This window comes from Panicum virgatum, chromosome 9K (assembly GCF_016808335.1).
Source record: "Panicum virgatum strain AP13 chromosome 9K, P.virgatum_v5, whole genome shotgun sequence".
NCBI lineage: Eukaryota > Viridiplantae > Streptophyta > Magnoliopsida > Poales > Poaceae > Panicum > Panicum virgatum.
Window position 1 is genome coordinate 62,923,297 of NC_053144.1, and position 21,662 is coordinate 62,944,958.

General features: G+C 51.8%; 3 protein-coding genes across 3 annotated transcripts; 1 reads left to right on the plus strand and 2 right to left on the minus strand.

Moving 5' to 3' along the window:
* Nucleotides 1-688: 688 nt before the first annotated feature.
* On the plus strand, nt 689-1,470 carry LOC120646845. Its single transcript, XM_039923334.1, has one exon. The coding sequence runs from the start codon at nt 852-854 to the stop codon at nt 1,263-1,265; it is 414 nt and encodes a 137-aa protein (XP_039779268.1). The 5' UTR covers nt 689-851; the 3' UTR covers nt 1,266-1,470.
* Nucleotides 1,471-2,122: 652 nt separating this feature from the next.
* On the minus strand, nt 2,123-7,300 carry LOC120646846. The gene is made up of 5 exons (XM_039923336.1): nt 6,648-7,300; nt 6,199-6,528; nt 5,834-6,115; nt 3,635-3,862; nt 2,123-2,803 (listed from the first exon to the last, which is right to left on the minus strand). Exons 1-5 carry the CDS (start codon nt 7,059-7,061, stop codon nt 2,474-2,476), a joined length of 1,584 nt encoding a protein of 527 aa, XP_039779270.1. The 5' UTR covers nt 7,062-7,300; the 3' UTR covers nt 2,123-2,473.
* A 3,401-nt stretch (nt 7,301-10,701) lies between these two features.
* Nucleotides 10,702-20,671, minus strand: LOC120646847 (polygalacturonase-like). Its single transcript, XM_039923337.1, has 9 exons — nt 20,402-20,671; nt 20,137-20,274; nt 19,877-20,047; nt 19,755-19,775; nt 19,472-19,679; nt 19,193-19,274; nt 18,823-18,931; nt 11,117-11,233; nt 10,702-11,022 (listed from the first exon to the last, which is right to left on the minus strand). Exons 1-9 carry the CDS (start codon nt 20,615-20,617, stop codon nt 10,798-10,800), a joined length of 1,287 nt encoding a protein of 428 aa, XP_039779271.1. The 5' UTR covers nt 20,618-20,671; the 3' UTR covers nt 10,702-10,797.
* Nucleotides 20,672-21,662: the final 991 nt, after the last annotated feature.

Sequence of the window (21,662 nt, forward strand, 5' to 3'; positions counted from 1 at the left end):
GGATTCGCGGCCGCGGCCGCGCGGCGCGTGGCTGGAGGACGGGGGCGTGGCCGCGCGGGATAGGCGGCGGGTTGTGGTGTGGGTGCGGATGGGGGTTTGTTTGTTCGGTGGTGGATGACTGGTGAGCGGTGGTGGGGTGCGGCGGGGGGAGGTGAGGTGAGTTGATGGCTCGTGGGTGGGAGGAGTCGGAGGGTGGGGGAGGGGTGGGTCAGCTTTTTGACCACTGCTTCCCTAGGTCGGAGAGAAGAGGAATCAGATCGGCGTTGCGCTTGGACCGTTTTGACCTCAACGGATGCGGGCCCGTCATGGCGTCATCCGCACTCTTCTTCCTCTCTCGGTGTATAGGTAATTGGGCCGGGTTCTGTTGGGTGTTGGCGCCCAAGTCTCGGATGGGCTCCCAATCATGCCTGACGGGCCAGAGAAAAGTCATTGGGTTACCGTTTTGAAATGACGGCCCAATCATGTTCTCGCCCAATAAGGTTGGTAATACAATGCTTCCAACCTACCTGGCCACCACTCCGTTCACCAAATAAGTGCTGATATTTTTGAGCCATCGTTTTCCAGTTTTTTTGCTTTGGATTTACCTTTCAGAAAAACAATAAGGACGTCTGAACAAAAAAGAAAAAAACAGAACTTAAGGACGAAATGTTGCGTATCTATGTCTGACCAAGTTTCAAATTTGGAATCACACGATACTGTACAGTGTAAAAGCTTTGCTTGGGCCAACCGCCTGCTCTGCAACTGCTACTGCATGCCCCACATGTCACTATCATTTCTTCTCCTCCTCTCATAGTCTGCAGCTACTTATCCAATCTTCCTGGAAAGATCAACATACGCCATCTCCAATCCACATGCTAGATCTGATCGATCGCCCATGCATGGCTTCCCTGGGCATGCTCACCATCAACGCCACTCCACATGTCCCGCGGGGCGGCAGGCCACGACCTGACGTCGCCGTGCCCAGGCCGAGATCCTACTTCCTCTGCCAAAGCCGGCTCCCGTCCGCGCCGCCGGCCGGCGGCGGCGGCGGCGGGGGAGGAGGAGGTGGGAAGAAGGGCCCGTGGTGGGCTGCCACGGCCGAGAGGCTGCGCGGCGACGTGGTGAAGGCGGGCATGGCGGCGCGGGAGAGCCTGAGCCCCAAGCGGAAGGGGGACTGGAAGGACGTGACGCTCATGAGCTTCTCCTTCGCCGTGTACGTGTACATCTCCCAGAAGCTCGTCTGCACGTACTGCGCCTGCGCGTGGCTCTCCATGATCAATCGCTAACTTCAGGTTGGAGGCTTGGAGTAATTGTATATACCAATTGTTGTTATTTGATGCGTATGTAGGCTGTATCTGTAATCTATTTAGCTCCAATAATAAAGCTTCAGATGTTACTGTTGCCTGTATGATTCTACTGGATTAAAGAAAAGGGAAATGTCCATCTCATTCCCTACCAAAAACTACACAGAAATTATGCTGGACTTCTCTACGTCATTTTTTTTATCCTTCTTTTTTTTTGCGAGTTTTTTTTTGCGCGGTATTTTTTTACCCTTCAATCTATTATCTTATTATTTGGCCAACAAACGGAGCCTCCACGTTCGCTCTCAATGCCTAAAAATTTCCATATTAATCGGAGAAAAATAGAAAAATAAAAATTAACCACCACTGCCATTACGATAAAAATTAGCCTAAAATACCCCTGTGCCTAATTAAAAATCACCCACCAATGCCATTATAAAAAAATTAAATATAAAAAACCATTTAGCTATATATCAGTTACAAATATACACCATTAATAAAACTAAGCTAACAACAATCAATCAAAATAAAATGAAAATAAAAATAATTATCTGCATAATATTATTAAAGCTCAACAAATCAAATTGTTATTATAGGTAGATCATAGTTGAATTGTTTTAATCAACAATAAAATATAATTTACGATAATGAACAGGATGATGTATGGTAAAAAAAGATAGTATAAACTTTAAGTAAGGATACAACGACATGCAAATTTTTAAATTTTCAATACTAACCGTGCAAATGCGCGGGCTATACACCTAGCACTGATAATACCATGAGCACGATGATGAACATGCAGCCACAGAACACAACGAGCAGATCGGCTTGGGAATTTGGCAGAAGCAGGAACAAAATTGCATATGCGTAGTACTAGCAAAAAAGAAGCATTAGCGTTAAATACATATCTGACCTATTCCTCGGCACTGTACTGCGGCCTCTGGGCAAATTGACTCCATCTCTCCCAGTTCACCTACTGGCTACTTAATTACTACGGATCTGACGAGAAGTCAGGCCTCGTTACTCATCAGTGGGGCGTGGATTATTATTTATTAGATGTTGATCGATGCTACTGGGGAGGCCAAACTGAAAGAGTTTTCTCTTCCGCTCAGGCCTGAATCCTTCACAGCTTCACTGCAGCAGCCCATCACTCAGGTCTCAGCAGACAACAAACTACCCATCCTCCTCGGTCCTCACCGCTGCCGCGGCAAGGTGATGTTGCCGATCTCCTGGAACGGGGAGCGCTTCGGGATCACGCTGCTGGGGGAGTGCTTCACACGGCAGATGAGGACGTGCTTCTTCTCCTCATTGCCGCATTCCTGCGAACGCTGGTGCGGAGGCTTTGTTCTTGGGTTGTTCTCCATCTTGCACGCTTCAGACCATTGATCTTGACTAGGAATAGCAGCTGGGGTTGGGAAGTGAGGTTTGAACGTGTGTAGCTTGCTTTGGAGCTCTGAAATCTTCATCTGCAGCTCTTCCACGCGCTGTTCTGACACTTGTGCCCGATTTTTCCACTCCAGTATCTGCCACATGTTAAAATTTTCGATTAGATTGACTAACTGGCAAAAGCATGAAGCAGTACTGAGATGCATATTGAAGAAGTCATTGTTGGAAATATTCAGTGTTCAATACTTCAGTCACAAACCAACAGAAGTGCAGTTAACTTATTGTGAAATAGAGAATTAAGCAGTCTTCAGTGAAGGTAAACATATTGTTCTCAGTAATAAAAATACACAAACGAGTACTATTATGCCAGTTTTGATAAACTGCAAGTAACTCCTCATTTGAAAAAGTGATACTTTAGAATTTGAGCTGTTTCTTTCAAAACTGTCAAATTTGACATATGAAATTTGTATCGCTAGATTAGTCGTCTAAGTAGATTCAGTAACTGCAATTGTATTAGTTTCTGTTTATTAATATATACAAGTAAGTGGCCAGATACGTAAAATGCTATGTGGAAAACAAGAGCAAATAGAGTAGTTCAGCAATAACTCAGGAGTAAGAACTACGATACCAAATGCATTACAATTTCAGTGCCAAAAATAGATTCATAAAATAAACTATTGTACAGTAGTATGAGGTACTCCACACTTCATGTTCAAAGTCCGAAGGAAAAAAAAAACGCATGTCTATATAAAATGCAACGAATAAGTACTAAGTGCTTTTATCATTCAGCATAACCTCCACTATGCAGCATCTGCCTCTGCTTTGACATGATGGAAATAGAACACAGACAACGCTCCGAATTATGTTACTTAGAACTACACAGAGTACTTCACTGCATTTACATTAGACATGAGTAACTTCAAATCTTCAATTGTTACTGCATAAGCAAAGCTAGGACAACTACTTACTTGAGAATTCAAGGAGCGCAGATTGATGTCAGAAGCCATAGCACGATGCTGCCATGTATCCCTGGACGACTGCAGCTCTTGCATCTCCAACCTAACCTGCTCCAACATATCTTGCATCTCTGTCCATTGCTCTGATTCTGCCTTTACTTGCTCCATTATCTTCCACACAATCTCCCTGCAGTCGCAGCAGCTTCCCGAGCTCACCAGTTTGCACTCTTCAGCCATAGTCTGTTGGGAAAAAGAAACAGTTGCTACTTAAACTTTCTGCGAGCAACATTGAATACATATCCATGCTCTGAATTTAGTCTGAACACGACGATGATTTAGCGCACAACAAATCTATGCAAGAAACATCTCTGCGCTGTGCACAGAGGCAGGTTGCAGAGATGGGAGAACGCCATAAAAGTTTACCCAGTTTGTGTCGACAAAATTTGAAACCATTGCTGTTCCTCCAGACTGATGAAGCCTACAATAACTTAGCATACTCCTAGTACCAGTTGCTTCAGATTTGAATGCATTGCCTCTTCAACTGGCTTTCCTGTCAATGCATAGTACCGGGTTGCCATTCAGAATTGGAATCCCAACCAACTTAGTCTACGCACGCAGAGCAAGCATACGCGCATCAGCTGATGATCAGACATGGTCCAATTTGCGAAAGCCACTCGACGAGCACATGCCCTGGTCCGTGGTCCCTAAGCCTGGCCCAGACCCATTGCACTTGCCAGGTAGTAAAAAAAAAAGGATTTGCTTTCTCGTTGTGGGGGCAACATATCCTATGCTAAGGTCATGCTTGGGCCCGATACGTCATGTGCCGGCTTGTGTGTTCAAAGCTACGTGTACGCCTTTGCCAAAGTGGGTAGTACTTGCGTTCCTGCTACGGCACGTGCTTGTTTTTGTCTTGGATGAAGTTCACCTACTTTGCAGTTTCAAATATTGAATCTTCGCATGCATTCAAACGTCCCCATTCGCGCCAAATCATTCATTCCCCGGAACAATGCATCGTCATGCTTGAGACCCAAGTGACTGCATTTGTTGGACGAGATGCAAATGAGCCAATGCCATGCAGACAGGATCACAGGACACGTACATGCAGTGGCCAAGTTCAGATGCGGGTCTAGAAATTAGCAACCACGATTACAAAACAATTTGAAGACGCGCAAGTGCAACCAAAGCCTCTCTAGCGGGCCCACCTCTCGCGTGAACAGTAACAACAAACATAACTAACGAAAAGCTCCAGCCCTTTGGCCCAGGAGGCCAGGACCACTGGACCAGCTGCGCCGAGGAGACGGCGTCGCTGACAGTCTGGGCCGCCCCGCAATCATTGACGGTTCAAATCAGGGGAACACATGCTAAAGCTATCTTTTGAACGCTATATACTCCACTTCTAGTGGTAAGCAACTAGCAAGGTGAAGCAAAGATAATACAAAAGGCTAACAAAGTGCCAAGGTTTCTCGGAGATGGTCCCATCCGCAGCGAAAGGAGAACAGTGATTCTCTCCAGCAGCATAGTATCAAGTATTCCCAAGAAGGCACCCATGACCATAAATCTATAATGTAGTAGGCCGGTTTCAATAGGGAGTATCATGGCACGCTATGCCATCCTCCCTCTCACATCCCATGAAATTTCTCGTCCTCTCTACCATATCGGCAAATTTGCTAATTTGCTAATGTGACATGATATTTAATGTTCATGGTGCTCTGGTAACATTCCTACTAAGATTGGTCTCGGCTAGCTGCCGATAGCATCGTGCCAATCCATAGATCCGTGTGGCCCCAGGGGATCATCGGCCAATTACTCACCTCCCTACAAACCCAGTCGCAGTCTTGCAGAGCCCTGTGCGAGTGATCCCCACGCCACAGCGACGACCTGCCACCCGGTGCTGTAGCCTGTAGGCGATTTCAAAACTCGTCTTGCTCAATCCACGCTCACCCCGGATGAGACAAAGACCCGACCTAATCGTGGTTGGATCGGTAATGGCGTCAAGTGGAGTGGGAGCCGCTGACCAGCAGTGCCCCCAGGTCAACGACATCCGGGCGCCCAAGGCTAACCGCGAATCGCTCGCTGGTAATCATGCTTACCGAGGAAGCGAGGAATATCGAAGCTGGAGTCATGAATGGGCGAACGAACGGACGAACTGAGCTGCGGGTTATGAACAGTGATTTGGGGTTGGGGGGGGGGGTGCGGAAGTTTGAATTGCACCTTGTGCTGCTGACGATGCTCCGCCGCCGCGGCGTGGCGGGTGCGGCCGTGGGGGGCGGCGTCGAGGGCCGACGGCGCGGTGCCGTTGCTGGCGGTGCTGCCCCCGCTCCAGCTCCTCTGGCTGCCCGCGCTCGCCTTGCGGCTGTGGCGACCGCCGCATTTCCTGGACTGGCAGCCGGCGGTGCCGCCGGAGGCGACGGCTTCCAGGCGCCGGCTGTACTCCGCCATCCGCTCGCGCATGCCCTTGGACATCCCCTCCATCTTCATCCTCAGCATTTCCACCTTCAGTATGCAGAGTACGCAATGCACGTTTAGCAATCCTCATCCTCAAGCTTTGCGTATTAATTAATATCCGGACGCATTACATCGGAGGTATTGGCGCTGTGGACGCGGTCATCGTCGTCGCTGTGCCCGGCCGGCGGCGCGGCGATGGGCAGGGCGATCTCGCGGATGTCCTTGACGCAGGGCTCGGGGTCGGCCGGCGGCATCTTCTCGAGGCGGCGGCGGAGCGAGGACGCCTGCCGATCGAAGTTCCGGCCGTGGCTCCGCTGCAGCTCCCGCGTCCCGCTCATCGCCCTCCTCCCGCTCTCCTTCTCCACCCGCAGCTCCTCCATCATCTCCTCCAGGTCCTCGATCCCCTCGTCCAGCGCCGCCGCGACGCCCACGTCGCCCTTCCCGTCGATCTTCTTCCTCCCCTGCCGTTGCGCCCGCTCATACGAGCATCATCAGACCGGTGCAAGTGCAACGTACAAATACAAAGACTTTGAGGTCGACGATTGATTGATTGGCTTGAAAGATTCGTGTTTTGCATTACCGAAACAAGCGTCTCGACGGCGGACTTGAGCGCGGCCTCCATCTGGCCGCGGTGGCGGTCGAGCTTGCGGAGCGCGATCTCCCGCTCCATCCGGAGGAAGTTGCACTCGGCGCGAAGGATCTCCGCCTGGAACCGCCACTTCTCCTCCTGCTCCCCGTCGTCCTCCTGCGACCGTGCCGGCGCCCGGGAGCACGGCGGCGGCGGCGACGCCGGCGCGGACTCCAGCCCGCGCACGCGCCGCTCCATCTCGAACAGCGCGCCGAGGTTGACCGGCGGCGGCGCCGGGCGGTGCTGCGCGCGCCCCGCGCCCCGGCCGGGCCTCCCGCCGGCGCCGGACCTCCTCGCCAGGTTGAGGTTGATGATCCTCGGCGTCGCCGCCGCGTGCTGGCCCTTGGCCGCCCGCCGCGCGGACATCGATGCCGCTCCGGGCTGGCCGGCCCCCGGCCCTTCGAACCGAACCGAACGGTGGGCCGGCGGCGAAGCGTGCGCGGATGGATGCCGACGGGTGGGGTGGTGGGTTCGCTCCTCTTTTTTCCTCGGGGTGAGGCGGCAACGGTCGGGTGCTTTTGGTGCCGCGGGTCCGTGGAAGGTGTTGGTCGGAGGGGGAAGGCGTCGGGAGGAAAAAGGCCGCGTGCAGGACAAGCGCTCAACTGCTCAAGGAAGGAGGGGGAGGAGGTGCTCCTCGTATTTCGTGAAAAGCCACGATTTGAAAGGATCTTCGCGGCGAAAATGACCGGATTGCCCCACGCGGCCTGCGATTCGGCAGCGACGCAAACGATTGCGCAATGACTGCCGCGTGATGGGGGATGACCGGATGATGGGCAATCGAGAGGTTGGACAAGCGGCCCGCAGCGGTAATTCGCAAGCGGGTGAACGAACATTTGCGTTGCAGCGCAGGCGCGACTGCGAGAGGCGGCCCATGCTACGAGGAAAGCAGCCAGCCAGCCAACCGTGCAGTGCAGTGCAGCATCTTTACCATTTTGAAACACGTCTCCGGTCTGTATTTGCTCTGCTCCAGCCTCCAGGCCTCCAGCATCTGTTTCTGGCGACGCTGACGGTGCGTCATGGGAACAGTTGGAAGTCGGTTATACCATTTAAAATATTCGAGCCGAGCATTCTCCCGTTCTTGCAATCTTGCCTGCCGTACAGTGTTCATGGGGCATCTTGTGTTGCACCAGGGCCGTGTTTGGTTGTAGGGTGAAAATTTTTTCACCCTGCTTTGACCACTGATTTAGAGTATTAAATGAAGTCTAATTACAAAACCACATCCACAACTCCTGTGTAAATCGCAAGACGAATCTAATGAGGCTTTTGGGCGCGCGATTAGAACAAGGTACTGTAGCATCACTGTAGCAAATCATCAATTAATTACTGTCATTAGATTCATCGCGAAAAGTTACACCCGTCTCTGGAATTTTTTTTAAATAGACTTCATTTAATACTCCATGCATACGAGATTCTCTTCTCGAAAAACGTGCGCGAAAAATTGGCTCCTTAACCAAACACGGCCCAGGTTGTGTTGTTTGACTCCACGATCGAGGGCTAACACCGGCTTGCTATGATGAGTCGATGGCACCGTATTCCAAAGAACATGGCAGTAGTTTTTTTAGCAGAAAACAAGTACGACGAGAACTTGAGCATCTTAAAATGTTAATCGAGGATTCTCCGTAAACCACGGTTTAGTGGGCAAGAAGTTTATTTTGCGCCCTGTTACTCTGCAGTCAAATTGGCTCACCCACACTGGCAACGATTTCCTTGTTTGCTGGAGAATTTTGGCAGGAAAGGGTAGGCAACAACTTGTAGAGTACTATTGAGCATCTACAACTAAATGTGCTTATGTACGAGTGCTTCAAGGGAGAAGATTGCTCCATCATTAAGCACCAGCGTAAAAGTTAAATTCTATTGGTGCTCCGATAGCCTCAACTTTCTTGCTAGCACACCTTAATAATAAGCTCTACTTTCTTGCTAGCAAACAGATGCAGCGCAGAACAGTTTACTATAAACAGAGTACAAACAAGAATGACATTTATTTACTCCACCGGTCTCGTGCAAGCCAGCATCACATATGCAGCTAGCTTACTAGCTGGCACACGCCATGCAAAAGCACGTACGGAGTAGCTTCGTCGCACTCCACTAGTACTGCACATTCATTCACCATTGCCCGTGCCACGGCCGAGATGGAACATCCTCCCCCAGTCCCAGCGAACCTAGCTAGCCGTGGATCAGCAGATGAGTAGACCCCCCTGGTAGGCCTGCCGGCACACCGTACAATCCCACAGTTTGAGGTCTGGTCGTCAGTGACGGAAGCGATGATGACGACCCGGCGCATACAACAGAAAGGCTACCCCGCCTACCGTCCGCGGCACCGCGCCACCACCGTGCACGGCGCCGCCCGTCCTCGCTCCTCGGCAAGCTTCCCCGCGCCGGGCCGAGCCGCGCCATGTCACGCGGCCGCCGCCGGCAGTAACTTCCCCCGCACCGCTCTACGTGGCGCCGGCGGTCAGGGCCTCGTGACCCATGGTCCGCTCCCTGCCTGCCCGCGCGCCATGCAAGCGGCACGGCAGGAGGACGGAGGAGAGGAGCAGGAGCCGAGCAGAGCGCCAGCAGAGCCCCTGGCAAGGCAGCGCCTGGCTCTCTGCCTGCGGTTACACGGGCGTGGGGGGTGGGACCCCGCGCAAATTTTAAACCCGAGAACCCCCCCACGGGCCACGGTTTGTTAGCTTAGCTCGACTCGAGCCGGGTATGGTCCTAGTTAACCATGGCCGTTCGCCCGTCCTGTTTTGTTTAACCGCGCAGGCACGCAACCCCCGTTCCGCCTCGGGCTCCGCCGGCCCGCTTCCTGCGCCGCGAGTGACATGCGGGGCCGTGTCGTCTCGGCGCGCGGGCGCGGCGCGGCGAGCCCAACGCAACCAACGCTGGCCGGTTTCAAACCGCGCGCAACGGCTGCGGCTGCGGCACCCGCCTCATGCGTGCGCCCTGTGACAGACATGTGGGGCGGCTAGCCTGGGGCTGCCTCTGAACGGGGCTTACTCGTTGGTTGGTCGAGAGTTGTACGCATGCGGCGCGGCAGCGGCGGCCAGGAGGCAGGCCGCGGCCGGTTTTGAATTGGCGGCCACGGCCAGCCCAGCCGGCCAGGGAGGTCGGGAGGATATGGCAGCAACAGCCACCAGGCAAAGGCTGCTGCAGCAGCAGCCCTCAGGCCAGGGAGGCAGGGGTCCGTTAATTGTACGCCAGCGACGGGGCATACGGCCACCTCAGCCATGCAGCCAGGCAAGGCTGGGGTTCGTTCAAGCCCTTAAATTTGAAGTTGTACGTACGCCGCACCAGCCGCCGTCACCCTGATCGCCGGCTGCCTGCCTGGCAGCCGGCCTGCCACGACAAGCCCAGAGAGTGGCTAGGATCGGACGATACGAGTAGATAGATCAGATCCTAGCTTCGTTATCCACCGCTGCACTGCAGAGTACTCCGAGTTGCGATGCGTGCCTTCTGACTTGTGGGATTCTATGGCCTCGGGAGCAAAATTATAATGGATCCTGGTAGTTCTTCCTTCGCCTTCATGTCCTGCAAACGTTTGGGGGTAGTTGCCTTAAGTAAAATTTGAATTTTTATTTTTTTAGAAGAAGAAAAGTTTCCTTCTCGCTGCACGAGTTTACCTTGTTCTGTTCTGCTTTCTTGGTCGTGCATGATGGCAGAGTGCAGCGTACTAGCCTGCGTTCACATGGCGTTCACATGGTTACTTGTCGCTCCGAATAGTCTGCGTTCCGGCACATGTGTTTGTGCGTGCTCATTCGATATTCAAACCAGTGTCATACAGTCGTTTGCACATATAAAACTAGCAAGTAACCAAGATAAACTCTGCGCTCGCACTACTTGTCAAATTATAAAAAAGTAAGACCCTAGTCCTTGACAAAAGAAGAAGAAGAAGCTAAGAAGCGAATAAGACCCACTTATAAAGAATTCAAACCCAGAACTTTAATCTCTTATTGAGTACAGTACACAATAATGTACGTTCTATTGTTCAAGAGACCTGCTACGTTGTGCCACATCAAAATCTCGTATTCTAAATTCCTAAATGAATTGAGTGCATTTTTTGCTACTGTTTTCTTAAAATGCTCCAAATGAATAAACATGTACAACATGTGCTATGGTACTACATTTCCGCGCCGCAAAAGGGGAAGCTATACCCTAATTGTACAACTGTGGCGTTCTTGTAGGAACATGTAGCGTATCTTCCTTCTCCAACCAAGTAAATATCTTGCATCTGTATTCCATCGCAACAGACAACTTCGCTGCAAATAAAATTGATGGCAACTTTTGAAGCACTGGTTCCATATATGTTTCTGTAATGTATATTGCGTACAGCAATAGCCGATCCCTACACGGTACAAAGTAGCAAATGTCAGATAAATGCTGTTTTTTCTGAGGATGTAAAGTAGCAAAGAAATTTGAATCACTGTAGGGATCAATACCTGTTCATGACAAGATTTATCGGAGTCGCAGTAATTTTGATCAATAATTATCGGATTGGTAACATTATGCATTGATATATCTTGAAAAGTTATCCTTTCGGCATAGCCATACCCACCCTAATAATGAAACCAAGAAGCATCTCTAAGTAAAAATAATAAAATATGTATCACCACAAAGAAATATATGTTTGCAAAATTATATGGCTTGCTTTCAGGAGGACTTCATTCATTATTCTATACAAATATGTTGCCATCTCCAAACACGAAAGCGCGTCCGCGCTCCGGCCGATTCCCAGGCACCTCAGAGGGCCACGTCGCCCGAAAAAAGAGCGGCCGTCCGATCGGCCATCCAACGGCCACGGTAATCCCCCTCCTCCTCCGGCGCCCGCCTCCACCGCCACAGCGCTCCGCCGCTGCCCGAGCCCCGCCGCGCGCGCTGCTGCTGCCTCCGCTCTGGCCGCCGCGCTCCGCTCCGTCCGCCCGCCGCGCAGGGGATGGGAGTGGAGGAAGCAGGAGAGCCCGATCCCGCCAGGGAGATGTCCTACCGTCGCCTGCTCCTCCTCGCCGCCCTCGCGGCCACCGCCACCGCGGCCGCAGGCCCTCTCCGGCCTCGCCGGCCGCCCCCGCTCCGCCCCCGCGCCACTTGCCGAGGATCTGCTCCCCGCCATGGCCCCACACGGGCACCCGCCATGGCCACTGGCTAGGAAGGGGGGGAGGAGGGCGCGCCAAATCGGGCCGCCACGGAGCTCGAGGAGGGCGCCGCCACCGCCGTAGCCGGATGTCGAGGCCGCCAGATCCGGCCGCCGCTGCCACGGGCCGAGCTCGAGGCCGCCGGATCTGGCCAACCCCACCGTCTCCCCGCCGCGCAGCCGTCCGCCAGCGCCGCCGCCATGGAAGGGCACTGGAGGAGGGAGCAGGAGAGGGCGGAGTGCCGGGCGCCGCAACTCTGCCGCTACGCTCGAACTGGAGCGCGCACGCACAGCGGCGCTGCCGTCCCCGAAGACCATGGCGAGGAGGCGGAGGAGGTGAGGGCGGAGGGGGGGGAGGTGGAGGAGGCCAGGGACGGGGAGCGACGAGGGGAGCGCCGGCGCCGGCGTGCTCCGTGGAGAGAGAGAGGGGGGAAGGGTGTCAATGGGGAGCGAAGAGGACGGTGGAGAGAGAGGGAGGAGGTCGCGCTGTGCGGTGGTCGAGAGGGTGGCAGGCGGCAGGGAGGCTGGGCGGCGCACAGCATGGGGCGATGCAAGTGGTCGGCCACGTGAGAGAACTGCGAGAGAGACAAGTGGGAAGAAGAAGAAACACGAAGAGAGCAGACAATTACTTCCTGCGTGCGCCACGGGATGCACAGTGCCTACTGCAGGCTGCTTGTTTTTTTGAACGAGACTCGCCATGCGACGGGAGAAAACACAATCCGTGGGAGATCTCATGGGAGGCGCTGATTGGTGGGACGGTTGAAGCCAAGGATCGCTAACAGGGTGTTTCGGTCAGGGCCAGGGCTGGCAGTGACCGACTGGTGTATTGTTATGTGTGGGTTCGTTTGTCTTAATGGATGTCAATTTGGTTTCAAAGGAAAAGGGGAAAGAAAAAAAAAGAAAACGAGAAAACAACAGAAAAAGAGAAAAAACAAAGAAAAAAGAGAGAACAAATTAGGAAAAAATATTTTATTTGATTAAAAAATTATATTATCAAACTATTGTAAAAGGGAAAGAAAAAAACGAGAGGAGATGGTAGTTGCAAATGGTTGAATAAAATATGTGCTAATTGGTAGAGAGCGAGATATAGAGTATGGATAGGTGCAGAACAACTGGATATAGAGGAAAGAATCACGATGACCCCGAAGAAATATTCCTTTTACAAGATGAATTTAAAGTATGACAAGTACGGACAGCCTAACACAGCACAGCAGCAGAACAGTTGCAAAAACAGTACAACAACAAATATTTAATTTTAATTTGACAATTTCAAGCTCAACATTAATTGTATCTACAGTTAACGAGAGCTCCAACAACACGACAGGTGCCGAAGGGATACGTAGATGCCCAAGTAAGAATGTGTTGTGGGGATTCTAGGGGTACCCACAGCCGGGTGGCGGAACGCACCCGTCTATTTCCAGTGAGGGAGTACTCGGGGAAGAACTAGGCGATGAGGCTGAATTTTCGCTGGGATAAGGACTCAAGAACACACGATTTAGAGTGGTTCGGGCCGCCGGAGCGTAATACCCTACGTCCACTGTGAGATGTATTGTTCTTGGTTGTGTGTATGAACCTATCCTCTGCTGGCCTTGGCTCTTGCCCAGCCTGAGGTTTTCTAGCGGCCCCCCCCCCCTTTTATAGATCAAGGGGGAGCGGATACATAGGGTGTTGATGCCCCGACAGGTGGGCCCAACGTGACTGTGGCTACAGTGGTAGCGAATCTTTACTGCTGCTTTCCTGACTCAGGGGGGTCTTTTCTTGTCCCGTCAACTAGGCGCCCGTTGGAGTAGCGTAGCTTGCGGTGCGGCCTGCTGAGGCTATTATGTAGCGTCATAATGGGCGAAGCTGAGCCGTCGTGTCCATCTGGTAGACGCAGTATGGGCGGCGGCAGCGGCTCCACTGCCTTGGTAACACGCGATCAATAGTATCCCCTGGTCAATGAAACGCCTCAGCTTCTGTCATATCAATGCAGACGTTCACCTACTGCAATAAATGCAATGGTGGGTGAACGTTGGTATGGAAACCCAAACGGCCATGTCTTGCAGACACGTGGCGGCCCCGGACCACCCCGACGCGGGGCGTCGATCTCTTCCCTTAGCGAGGGGTCCGGTTATTATACAGGGGGTCCGGGACCCTATGTGGGGTCCGGGACCCTGCGGGGGTCCGGTCTCCTTGGGGAGGTCCGGAGCCCCGACTGCTTGCGCACGAGTTCCTGCCTTTTCCGGGACACGTGGTGTCCCCGGACCTATCTCAACTGAAGATCGGTCCAGGCCGCTGCTGGGAGAACAGGATTCCGGACCGCAGGGGTCCGGCAGTTTGGGTGTAGTTAAGGATAACTATAAGATCCTTGCCTAGACACAGCAAGAGGGGGTACCCCAGTCCTGGGGTACCGACAGTGGCCCCCGGGCCCACCTCGGGTGAGGTACGAACCCGCAGGTGGGGCCACCATCGTGATGAGTTCCTACGCAAGTTGATTGCGTTGGTGTGCCCTCGGAGAGAGCGGGCATCCCGGACCCCTGAGGCCGGTATGCCTGTTGCTAGGTTTAGGTACTAGAGTGCTCTCCATGGGGCGATGAAGGTGTAGGCTTAGGGTACGGTACCAAGCTAAGCGGCTACACAGACTTCGGATCGCCCAGGGAGCAAGCACCGCTTCCCGGACCTGGCTTTTGTCGACCGTGGCGAGCGGTCTCCGCCGGAGCGGGCCACCGGAGTGGACTTGGAGCGACCGTGGCGAGCGGTCTCCGCCGGAGCGGGCCACCGGAGTGGACTTGGAGCGACCGTGGCGAGCGGTCTCCGCCGGAGCGGGCCACCGGAGTGGACTTGGAGCGACCGTGGCGAGCGGTCTCCGCCGGAGCGGGCCACCGGAGTGGACTTGGAGCGACCGTGGCGAGCGGTCTCCGCCGGAGCGGGCCACCGGAGTGGACTTGGAGCGACCGTGGCGAGCGGTCTCCGCCGGAGCGGGCCACCGGAGTGGACTTGGAGCGACCGTTTGCTGACAATCCGATGAAGCTTGTTACCGGACCTCATAGTAAGGTGCAAAGAAACCAAGCCTTATACTAGAAGAGAGCCCGGGACCTCTAAAGACAGCAGTCTTGGATACTAGAGTACTTGTAACAGGGTAGTGAAGTACGTAAACTTTAGGGTACATTACCAGGCTAAGCCACGCGGAGCTTCTCTACCCCAGGATACAAATACCACTTCCCCAGAGCAGGTCCCTAGGGGTCCGGACCGCCTTCCAGCTAGAAGGGGTGTCTTCACCTGACCACAAGCCAGCAACTTAACTTGGATTGTTAGCAATAAGGGAAACTCCGGTCGAGAGAAAAGAATAGTTAAACCAAGGCGAATAGATGTAATCAGGGTGGAGCCTAGGTAAAACTTGAAAAAGAGAGTCTCCTTTATTATTGTGGTTGTCACGGTATACATCGGAGGTCGGGATTACGAGGTCGGACCTCCACCGCTCCGGACCGCTTTTGCCTGTTTGTGTGATAGGGCCAGAGGTCGGGTTTACAAGGTCGGACCTTGACCGCTCTGGACACACACGTAGACGCCACGCTATTACAAAGGAGGAATCTTCTTAGTTTTTTCTTAGGAGTAACCTACGGCTGCATGCTATACAGCGTGTTCTTCGGAGGTGAAGGCGCCCTGGACGTGCCTGAACCGCATCATCCAGCATCACTTCGGGAGCTCGGGGGACCCCTTCTTGCCTAAGAGCTGTCACATGCTTACATGGCATGAGACAAATTCTTTGGCTTTGAATGGAAGAGGCCCCCTCCCCCTGCCGTCGCCGTTGCCGATGGAAACCAGAGCGCTTGCGCAGCAGATGGACCGGTGCGACGCGTGGAGAAGTGCGGTCGTTCGCCGGCTTGTCCTTGGTGCTAGCGCCAGGGGCCCCCGCACGAGGAGGCGGGGTCCTGTCTGCAGCAACACCGAGCAACGCTGAGGTGGATCTCCGGCGTTGGAGACGGCAGGACGACACGGTCAACTTCCTCCGGGATGGCCGTCGGCTCCAGGCTCCATGTTGAGAGAAAGCCTTGAGCCGACACCATGCCACCGCAGAGGAGGCGTGGCCGTTGCTTGAGAGAAAACCTTGAGCCGACGTAGGGGCGGCAGCGCGCAGCGGCGCCTCCGCTGTGCGCTGCCACGCCGGCTCTGAGGTGTCGCAGTGGCGACGCACAGCAGGCGTCGCTGCCGTGCGCCGCCGCACCGAGGGCGTTGGAGCGCCGGTGCCATGGCATGTGAAGTGAGTGTGGCGCTGCCTTCCTTCATCTTTTCGCTCGTCGTTGCAGAGGATGAGCACGGCCCAGAAGCCCGAAAATCCAGCCAACGCCTGTCGTCCCCACGGACGGCGCCAAAATGTTGTGGGGATTCTAGGGGTACCCACAGCCGGGTGGCGGAACGCACCCGTCTATTTCCAGTGAGGGAGTACTCGGGGAAGAACTAGGCGATGAGGCTGAATTTTCGCTGGGATAAGGACTCAAGAACACACGATTTAGAGTGGTTCGGGCCGCCGGAGCGTAATACCCTACGTCCACTGTGAGATGTATTGTTCTTGGTTGTGTGTATGAACCTATCCTCTGCTGGCCTTGGCTCTTGCCCAGCCTGAGGTTTTCTAGCGGCGCCCCCCCCCCTTTTATAGATCAAGGGGGAGCGGATACATAGGGTGTTGATGCCCCGACAGGTGGGCCCAACGTGACTGTGGCTACAGTGGTAGCGAATCTTTACTGCTGCTTTCCTGACTCAGGGGGGTCTTTTCTTGCCCCGTCAACTAGGCGCCCGTTGGAGTAGCGTAGCTTGCGGTGCGGCCTGCTGAGGCTATTATGTAGCGTCATAATGGGCGAAGCTGAGCCGTCGTGTCCATCTGGTAGACGCAGTATGGGCGGCGGCAGCGGCTCCACTGCCTTGGTAACACGCGATCAATAGTATCCCCTGGTCAATGAAACGCCTCAGCTTCTGTCATATCAATGCAGACGTTCACCTACTGCAATAAATGCAATGGTGGGTGAACGTTGGTATGGAAACCCAAACGGCCATGTCTTGCAGACACGTGGCGGCCCCGGACCACCCCGACGCGGGGCGTCGATCTCTTCCCTTAGCGAGGGGTCCGGTTATTATACAGGGGGTCCGGGACCCTATGTGGGGTCCGGGACCCTGCGGGGGTCCGGTCTCCTTGGGGAGGTCCGGAGCCCCGACTGCTTGCGCACGAGTTCCTGCCTTTTCCGGGACACGTGGTGTCCCCGGACCTATCTCAACTGAAGATCGGTCCAGGCCGCTGCTGGGAGAACAGGATTCCGGACCGAAGGGGTCCGACAGTTTGGGTGTAGTTAAGGATAACTATAAGATCCTTGCCTAGACACAGCAAGAGGGGTACCCCAGTCCTGGGGTACCGACAGAATGCATACTAAAAAAATAAACACATGTAATACGAAAAATAATGCATGTACAACTCAAATAGCCCGTCCACTCGCCGCACGCAGTCCGGCCTTCTCTCCCAAATAATTTAAAAAACTCAATATTTTTAAAATTTAACGTGCAGCCCAACCTTTCCAGTTCATGGAAATTTGTAAAGAAAATCTTAGATTTTCTTAAAATCAACCCGCAGTCCGGATCCTCACTCAATAGTTGCTTTACAAAAATGCTTGGATTTTAATTAAATCAAATCATAACCTGTTTCATAAAATCAACATTATATGTTCAATTTTAAGTTTTTAAATCCAAAACGCACTAAAATCAAAAGTTGTCCAAAATGAAATTTGATCAATAATTTAAATACTAAAAATAATTGTACATCAAATTTAAAATTCAAATATATACCATGACAATATGAAGTTCAAATATATACCACATGCAAAAACAGGCTGCAAACCATGACACCTACGTAAAAACAACGAAACGACGGATTTGCCTTACCTATGCAGATGCAGCCTAAAAAAATTATAGAGCTACCTGCCTAAAATAACTATTACTCTATATATTAGTTTACGTAACATCAAAGTTGAAAGTAATAATTATAATGTCAAGTTCACTAAAAAATAAATTACTAACACATGCAAGAGATATCAAAATCAACGAAAAAGAAGCTGCAGTACCCATCCGACCCATACCTACCTCAACTCATCGGAGCATACGAAAAATCAGGGGCCCATCTGCAGTAGACACAGCCCCACACTGGCCCGGCGCGGCAACGCCGCGCCCCAAGATTTCTAGTCCAGTACTATAATGAATGCAGAATACACATGTATGCAGAATATTGTTTTGGGACTATAGCATAACATTATCCAAAAGGACTACATGCGTATTGTTTAGTGCTATGAAAAAAATATATAAAAGATAAGTTACTTAGACATCTCAAGTGTTCTGTGTTTTTCACCTACATTGTTTCTGCCTCTTTTTCCGATGAACATTGATTTGAACCTTTACTATGCGATCCTCAGAGAAAGTTGTTGTATTGTACCGTCCCATACATATAACACGTAGCCCCTGTTCTACTGTACAGGCTACAGTCTACCGGGCTTGTTGGAAACAAAGGAACAAGGGATTGTGAAAACAGAGGAACAGAAGGTTGTAGACCTGTACTGCTCCTTTTGAGAGCGTCTTTTTTCCTCAAAATTCAAAAAAAGGCTGGAACTGTCCAATTTTCCATGCCGATTAGGCCATCTTTACCCGTAAACCCCATAAACGCAAAAAAATTGTCACATCGAATGTTTCGACACATGCATGGAGTACTAAATGAAGTCTATTTACATTTTTTTTTCATAAATGGGCTGTAAATCGCGAAACGAATCTAATGAGCCTACTTGATCTATGATTTGCAACAGTGATGCTACAGTAACTATCCGATAATTATTGATTAATCATAGATTAATTAGTATCATTAGATTCGTCTCGCGATTTACAACCCATCTGCGCAAAAAGTTTTGTAAATAGATTTCATTTAGTACTTCAAATTAGTAAGATTCAAACACAAATTTTTTTTGCGTTCGATCTAAACACGGCCTTAGCGAAAATGCCATGCATTACCTGCCAAGTTTTGATCCGCACACCGTTGGTTGTGCCCAGCAGCGTGGCCTTCTCCACCAGCACGTCAGAGACATGGGCCCACGAGTTGTTTGCTCCTAGGCTACCAATGCTGCAGCAGCAAACAACGCCAAGAAAAGCACCAGAAATTCAGAAGCCTTCATACAGCTTGTCTCAAAACTCTCAATGTCCTTGCAAATGCCAAATTTGAAACATGGAATGCCTACTGTTAGCATTGGATGTGGCATTGGTCAGAAACACATGCAAAGTTCAAATTTCCGTGGATTGTGATCATCTGAATCTTTTTTTCTTTTATACGAGGATCATCCATTCTAGGTTTCTAGCATATAGTTTGAGTCATGTACGGCCGTACCTTATTCCATGGCCTGGCCCGCAAAATATGCCGGTCACCCGTACAAACATTGAGCCAGTCACAATGGATATACAATCGTCACCTGCACTAACTCAGAAGCAACAACACAAAACAGAAAATTAACCAATATTTCGTCTGATCACAAAGTACTCAATGCCAGGTTTTCCTATTGCATCGTCCTTTGCACAGGATGACAGGAATCCATTGTCTCTACTGTAACCAACTTCTTGAACATAAGCAAGGACAGCGTTGTGACGAGGCGTCACAATGGGATACTACCTGTGCTGATGGTGCAGTCGCTTATGGACACTTCCTTGCTGTTGGATACATGGATGCCGTCAGTGTTGGGGCTCCATCCCGGCGCAGCGATGAACATCTTCGACACGAGCACGTTCCAGGAGTAGGCGATCGCGACGTGCATCTGCATGCTGTCCCTCACCTCCAGATCCTCCACGACTAGGTGCGTGCATCTTCTGAAGTAGATCGCCTGCAGGTTGCCAACTGAAAAACTCATCGCGGATGCACGCTACTTCAGGCGCAAAATGCAGGGTCAGGGAGGTACCGTCGGGCCAGTGACGCATCGCTGATGGATGGAAATAAAATTTATGCCCAAAATAAAAAGATCATCGAGTGAGAAGACATGGTAAGTTCAAGGACATTTTTTTTCTGAAAAAAAAAGTTTACCATGGATCTGTTGAGTTTGCACGAGTTGATCCACCATTGCTGTCCGTTCCCATTGAGCGTCCCGCCGCCGAGGACATGGAGGCGATCGATGCCCTCGAACGTGATCCATTCCTGCAGGTTGCGATCCAGCCAGACCGATCGGTTGGACGGAGCCTCCAGCGTTCCCTTTATCTGATCATTCGCAATGAATCAATGGACATCACAACACAGATAATGCTGAACAATGCTCAACAATTCGTGCATTAGAATAGCAAGTTCACCATTGCAGTGATTGAGATAGCTCTGCAGGGGCCACAGAAGCTCACGGGCATCAGGAGGTAGGTCTTCCCCTCGGGCACGAGGTACACGGACCGGTAATCGGAGGAGTTGCAGGCCTCCCTCCACGCCGCAAGAAACGCCTGAAACGCTTGCAGCACCGATCAGAACAGCCGGAACAACCAGCTTCCTGGCGGCAGGCGCCGCAAGAAGATCGCACAGCGACGAGCGATTCAAAGAGGAGGCCAGGAGGGCAGCTCTCAGTTTCACCTCGGTGTCGTCGCAGCCGTTGGCTCTTGCCCCGTAGTCGTCGACATCGACGACCCTCGGCGGCGGCCCGGACCTGAGCCACAGCTCGTCTGAACTTTCTGCCGCCGGGCCCTCAGCTTCCAGGAAGATTTCCTCCGAACTGGCAAGCGGTAGCAGGATGGAAGGAGAGATCCACATGGCAACGATGGAGGCTAGAAGCAGCCTCTCTAGACCCATGTGAAGCAGAAGCACTCGGGCGAAGAGATTAATCCAGCGATTATGGGGGAGAGGAAGGGACGAGCATTAGCATCCTAGCCCTGTGGAGGGAACGAAGTTGAAGAGCATAACTCTTGCGTTGCTAGCGAGCTCTGCAACTGACAGGCGGCCGGCGTCGCAATTGTGATGCTGCTAGAGCCGAAGTGGCCTCGTTACACTTTGGTTCCAGTGACATGTGGGCTCCAGGAGCTTGTCTGTTGGGTCCCACCTTTACACAATCTCAGTTTGGATGTGCAGATGTTGTTTTTGTTTCAGCTGTATATTAGGAATTTTTTGGGAGGAATTTCTCATTTGGAATATAATCAATTACCTTCTTCTCTGATTTGCAATTATTCCATCTGATTTTAAATATATGATGTTTAGGATACGTTAATTATAATTAGAAAAGGACTTAATTGATTGACTCATTTTTTGACAGGCGACTATACTCCCTCCGCTATAGGCCGTTTTGACATTCGTAGATGAATAATTTCTAGTATCCATCTAGATATATACTGTGTTTAGGTATATAACAAAACTATGCTACCGAAAACAACCTATAATTCGGAACAAGCGAGTACTAAACTAGTAGTCTTTGTAACACACGTTAGTCCTTCTTGAGAGGAGACTCGTAATTAACCTGTCCCTACTATCACAGTTCTCTTGGATATCTCGCCTTACCCAGCCACACCTCACACACTTGACAGTTGACACACATGATCCTCAATGTTCCTGTCTTTTTTTTTTAAGATTACATCAATGTTCCTGTCTATGCTGCCTAAAAAAAAAAGAATGTTCCGTCTTGGAGGCCCATGTGGATCCCATCAAGGATAACTGGCGGCCCATTTGCACTAAGATTTGGGCTCTAATATCTCACATCTCCTTTTCAGAATGGATCGTTCGGCGCCTGCAACTGCCGTGCGTGTACTGGAAGCAAGCTATCCATGGCGGGGCGGCATACGTGCGGCGATCAGTTAACGCCGATCATCGTGACGTCGTCGTCCACGGCAAAATCCGTTGGCCAAAG

Coding starts and splice junctions, on each gene's coding strand:
- LOC120646845 (XM_039923334.1), top strand. CDS start 852: ATGCTAGATCTGATCGATCGCCCATGCATGGCTTCCCTGGGCATGCTC.
- LOC120646846 (XM_039923336.1), bottom strand. CDS start 7,061: ATGTCCGCGCGGCGGGCGGCCAAGGGCCAGCACGCGGCGGCGACGCCG. Junction 6,529..6,647: donor CCGTCGAGACGCTTGTTTCG/GTAATGCAAAAC, acceptor GCGCAACGGCAG/GGGAGGAAGAAGATCGACGG. Junction 6,116..6,198: donor ACAGCGCCAATACCTCCGAT/GTAATGCGTCCG, acceptor TGCATACTGAAG/GTGGAAATGCTGAGGATGAA.
- LOC120646847 (XM_039923337.1), bottom strand. CDS start 20,617: ATGGGTCTAGAGAGGCTGCTTCTAGCCTCCATCGTTGCCATGTGGATC. Junction 19,776..19,876: donor GCAAACTCAACAGATCCATG/GTAAACTTTTTT, acceptor TCCATCCATCAG/CGATGCGTCACTGGCCCGAC. Junction 19,680..19,754: donor GATGCGTCACTGGCCCGACG/GTACCTCCCTGA, acceptor GGCAACCTGCAG/GCGATCTACTTCAGAAGATG.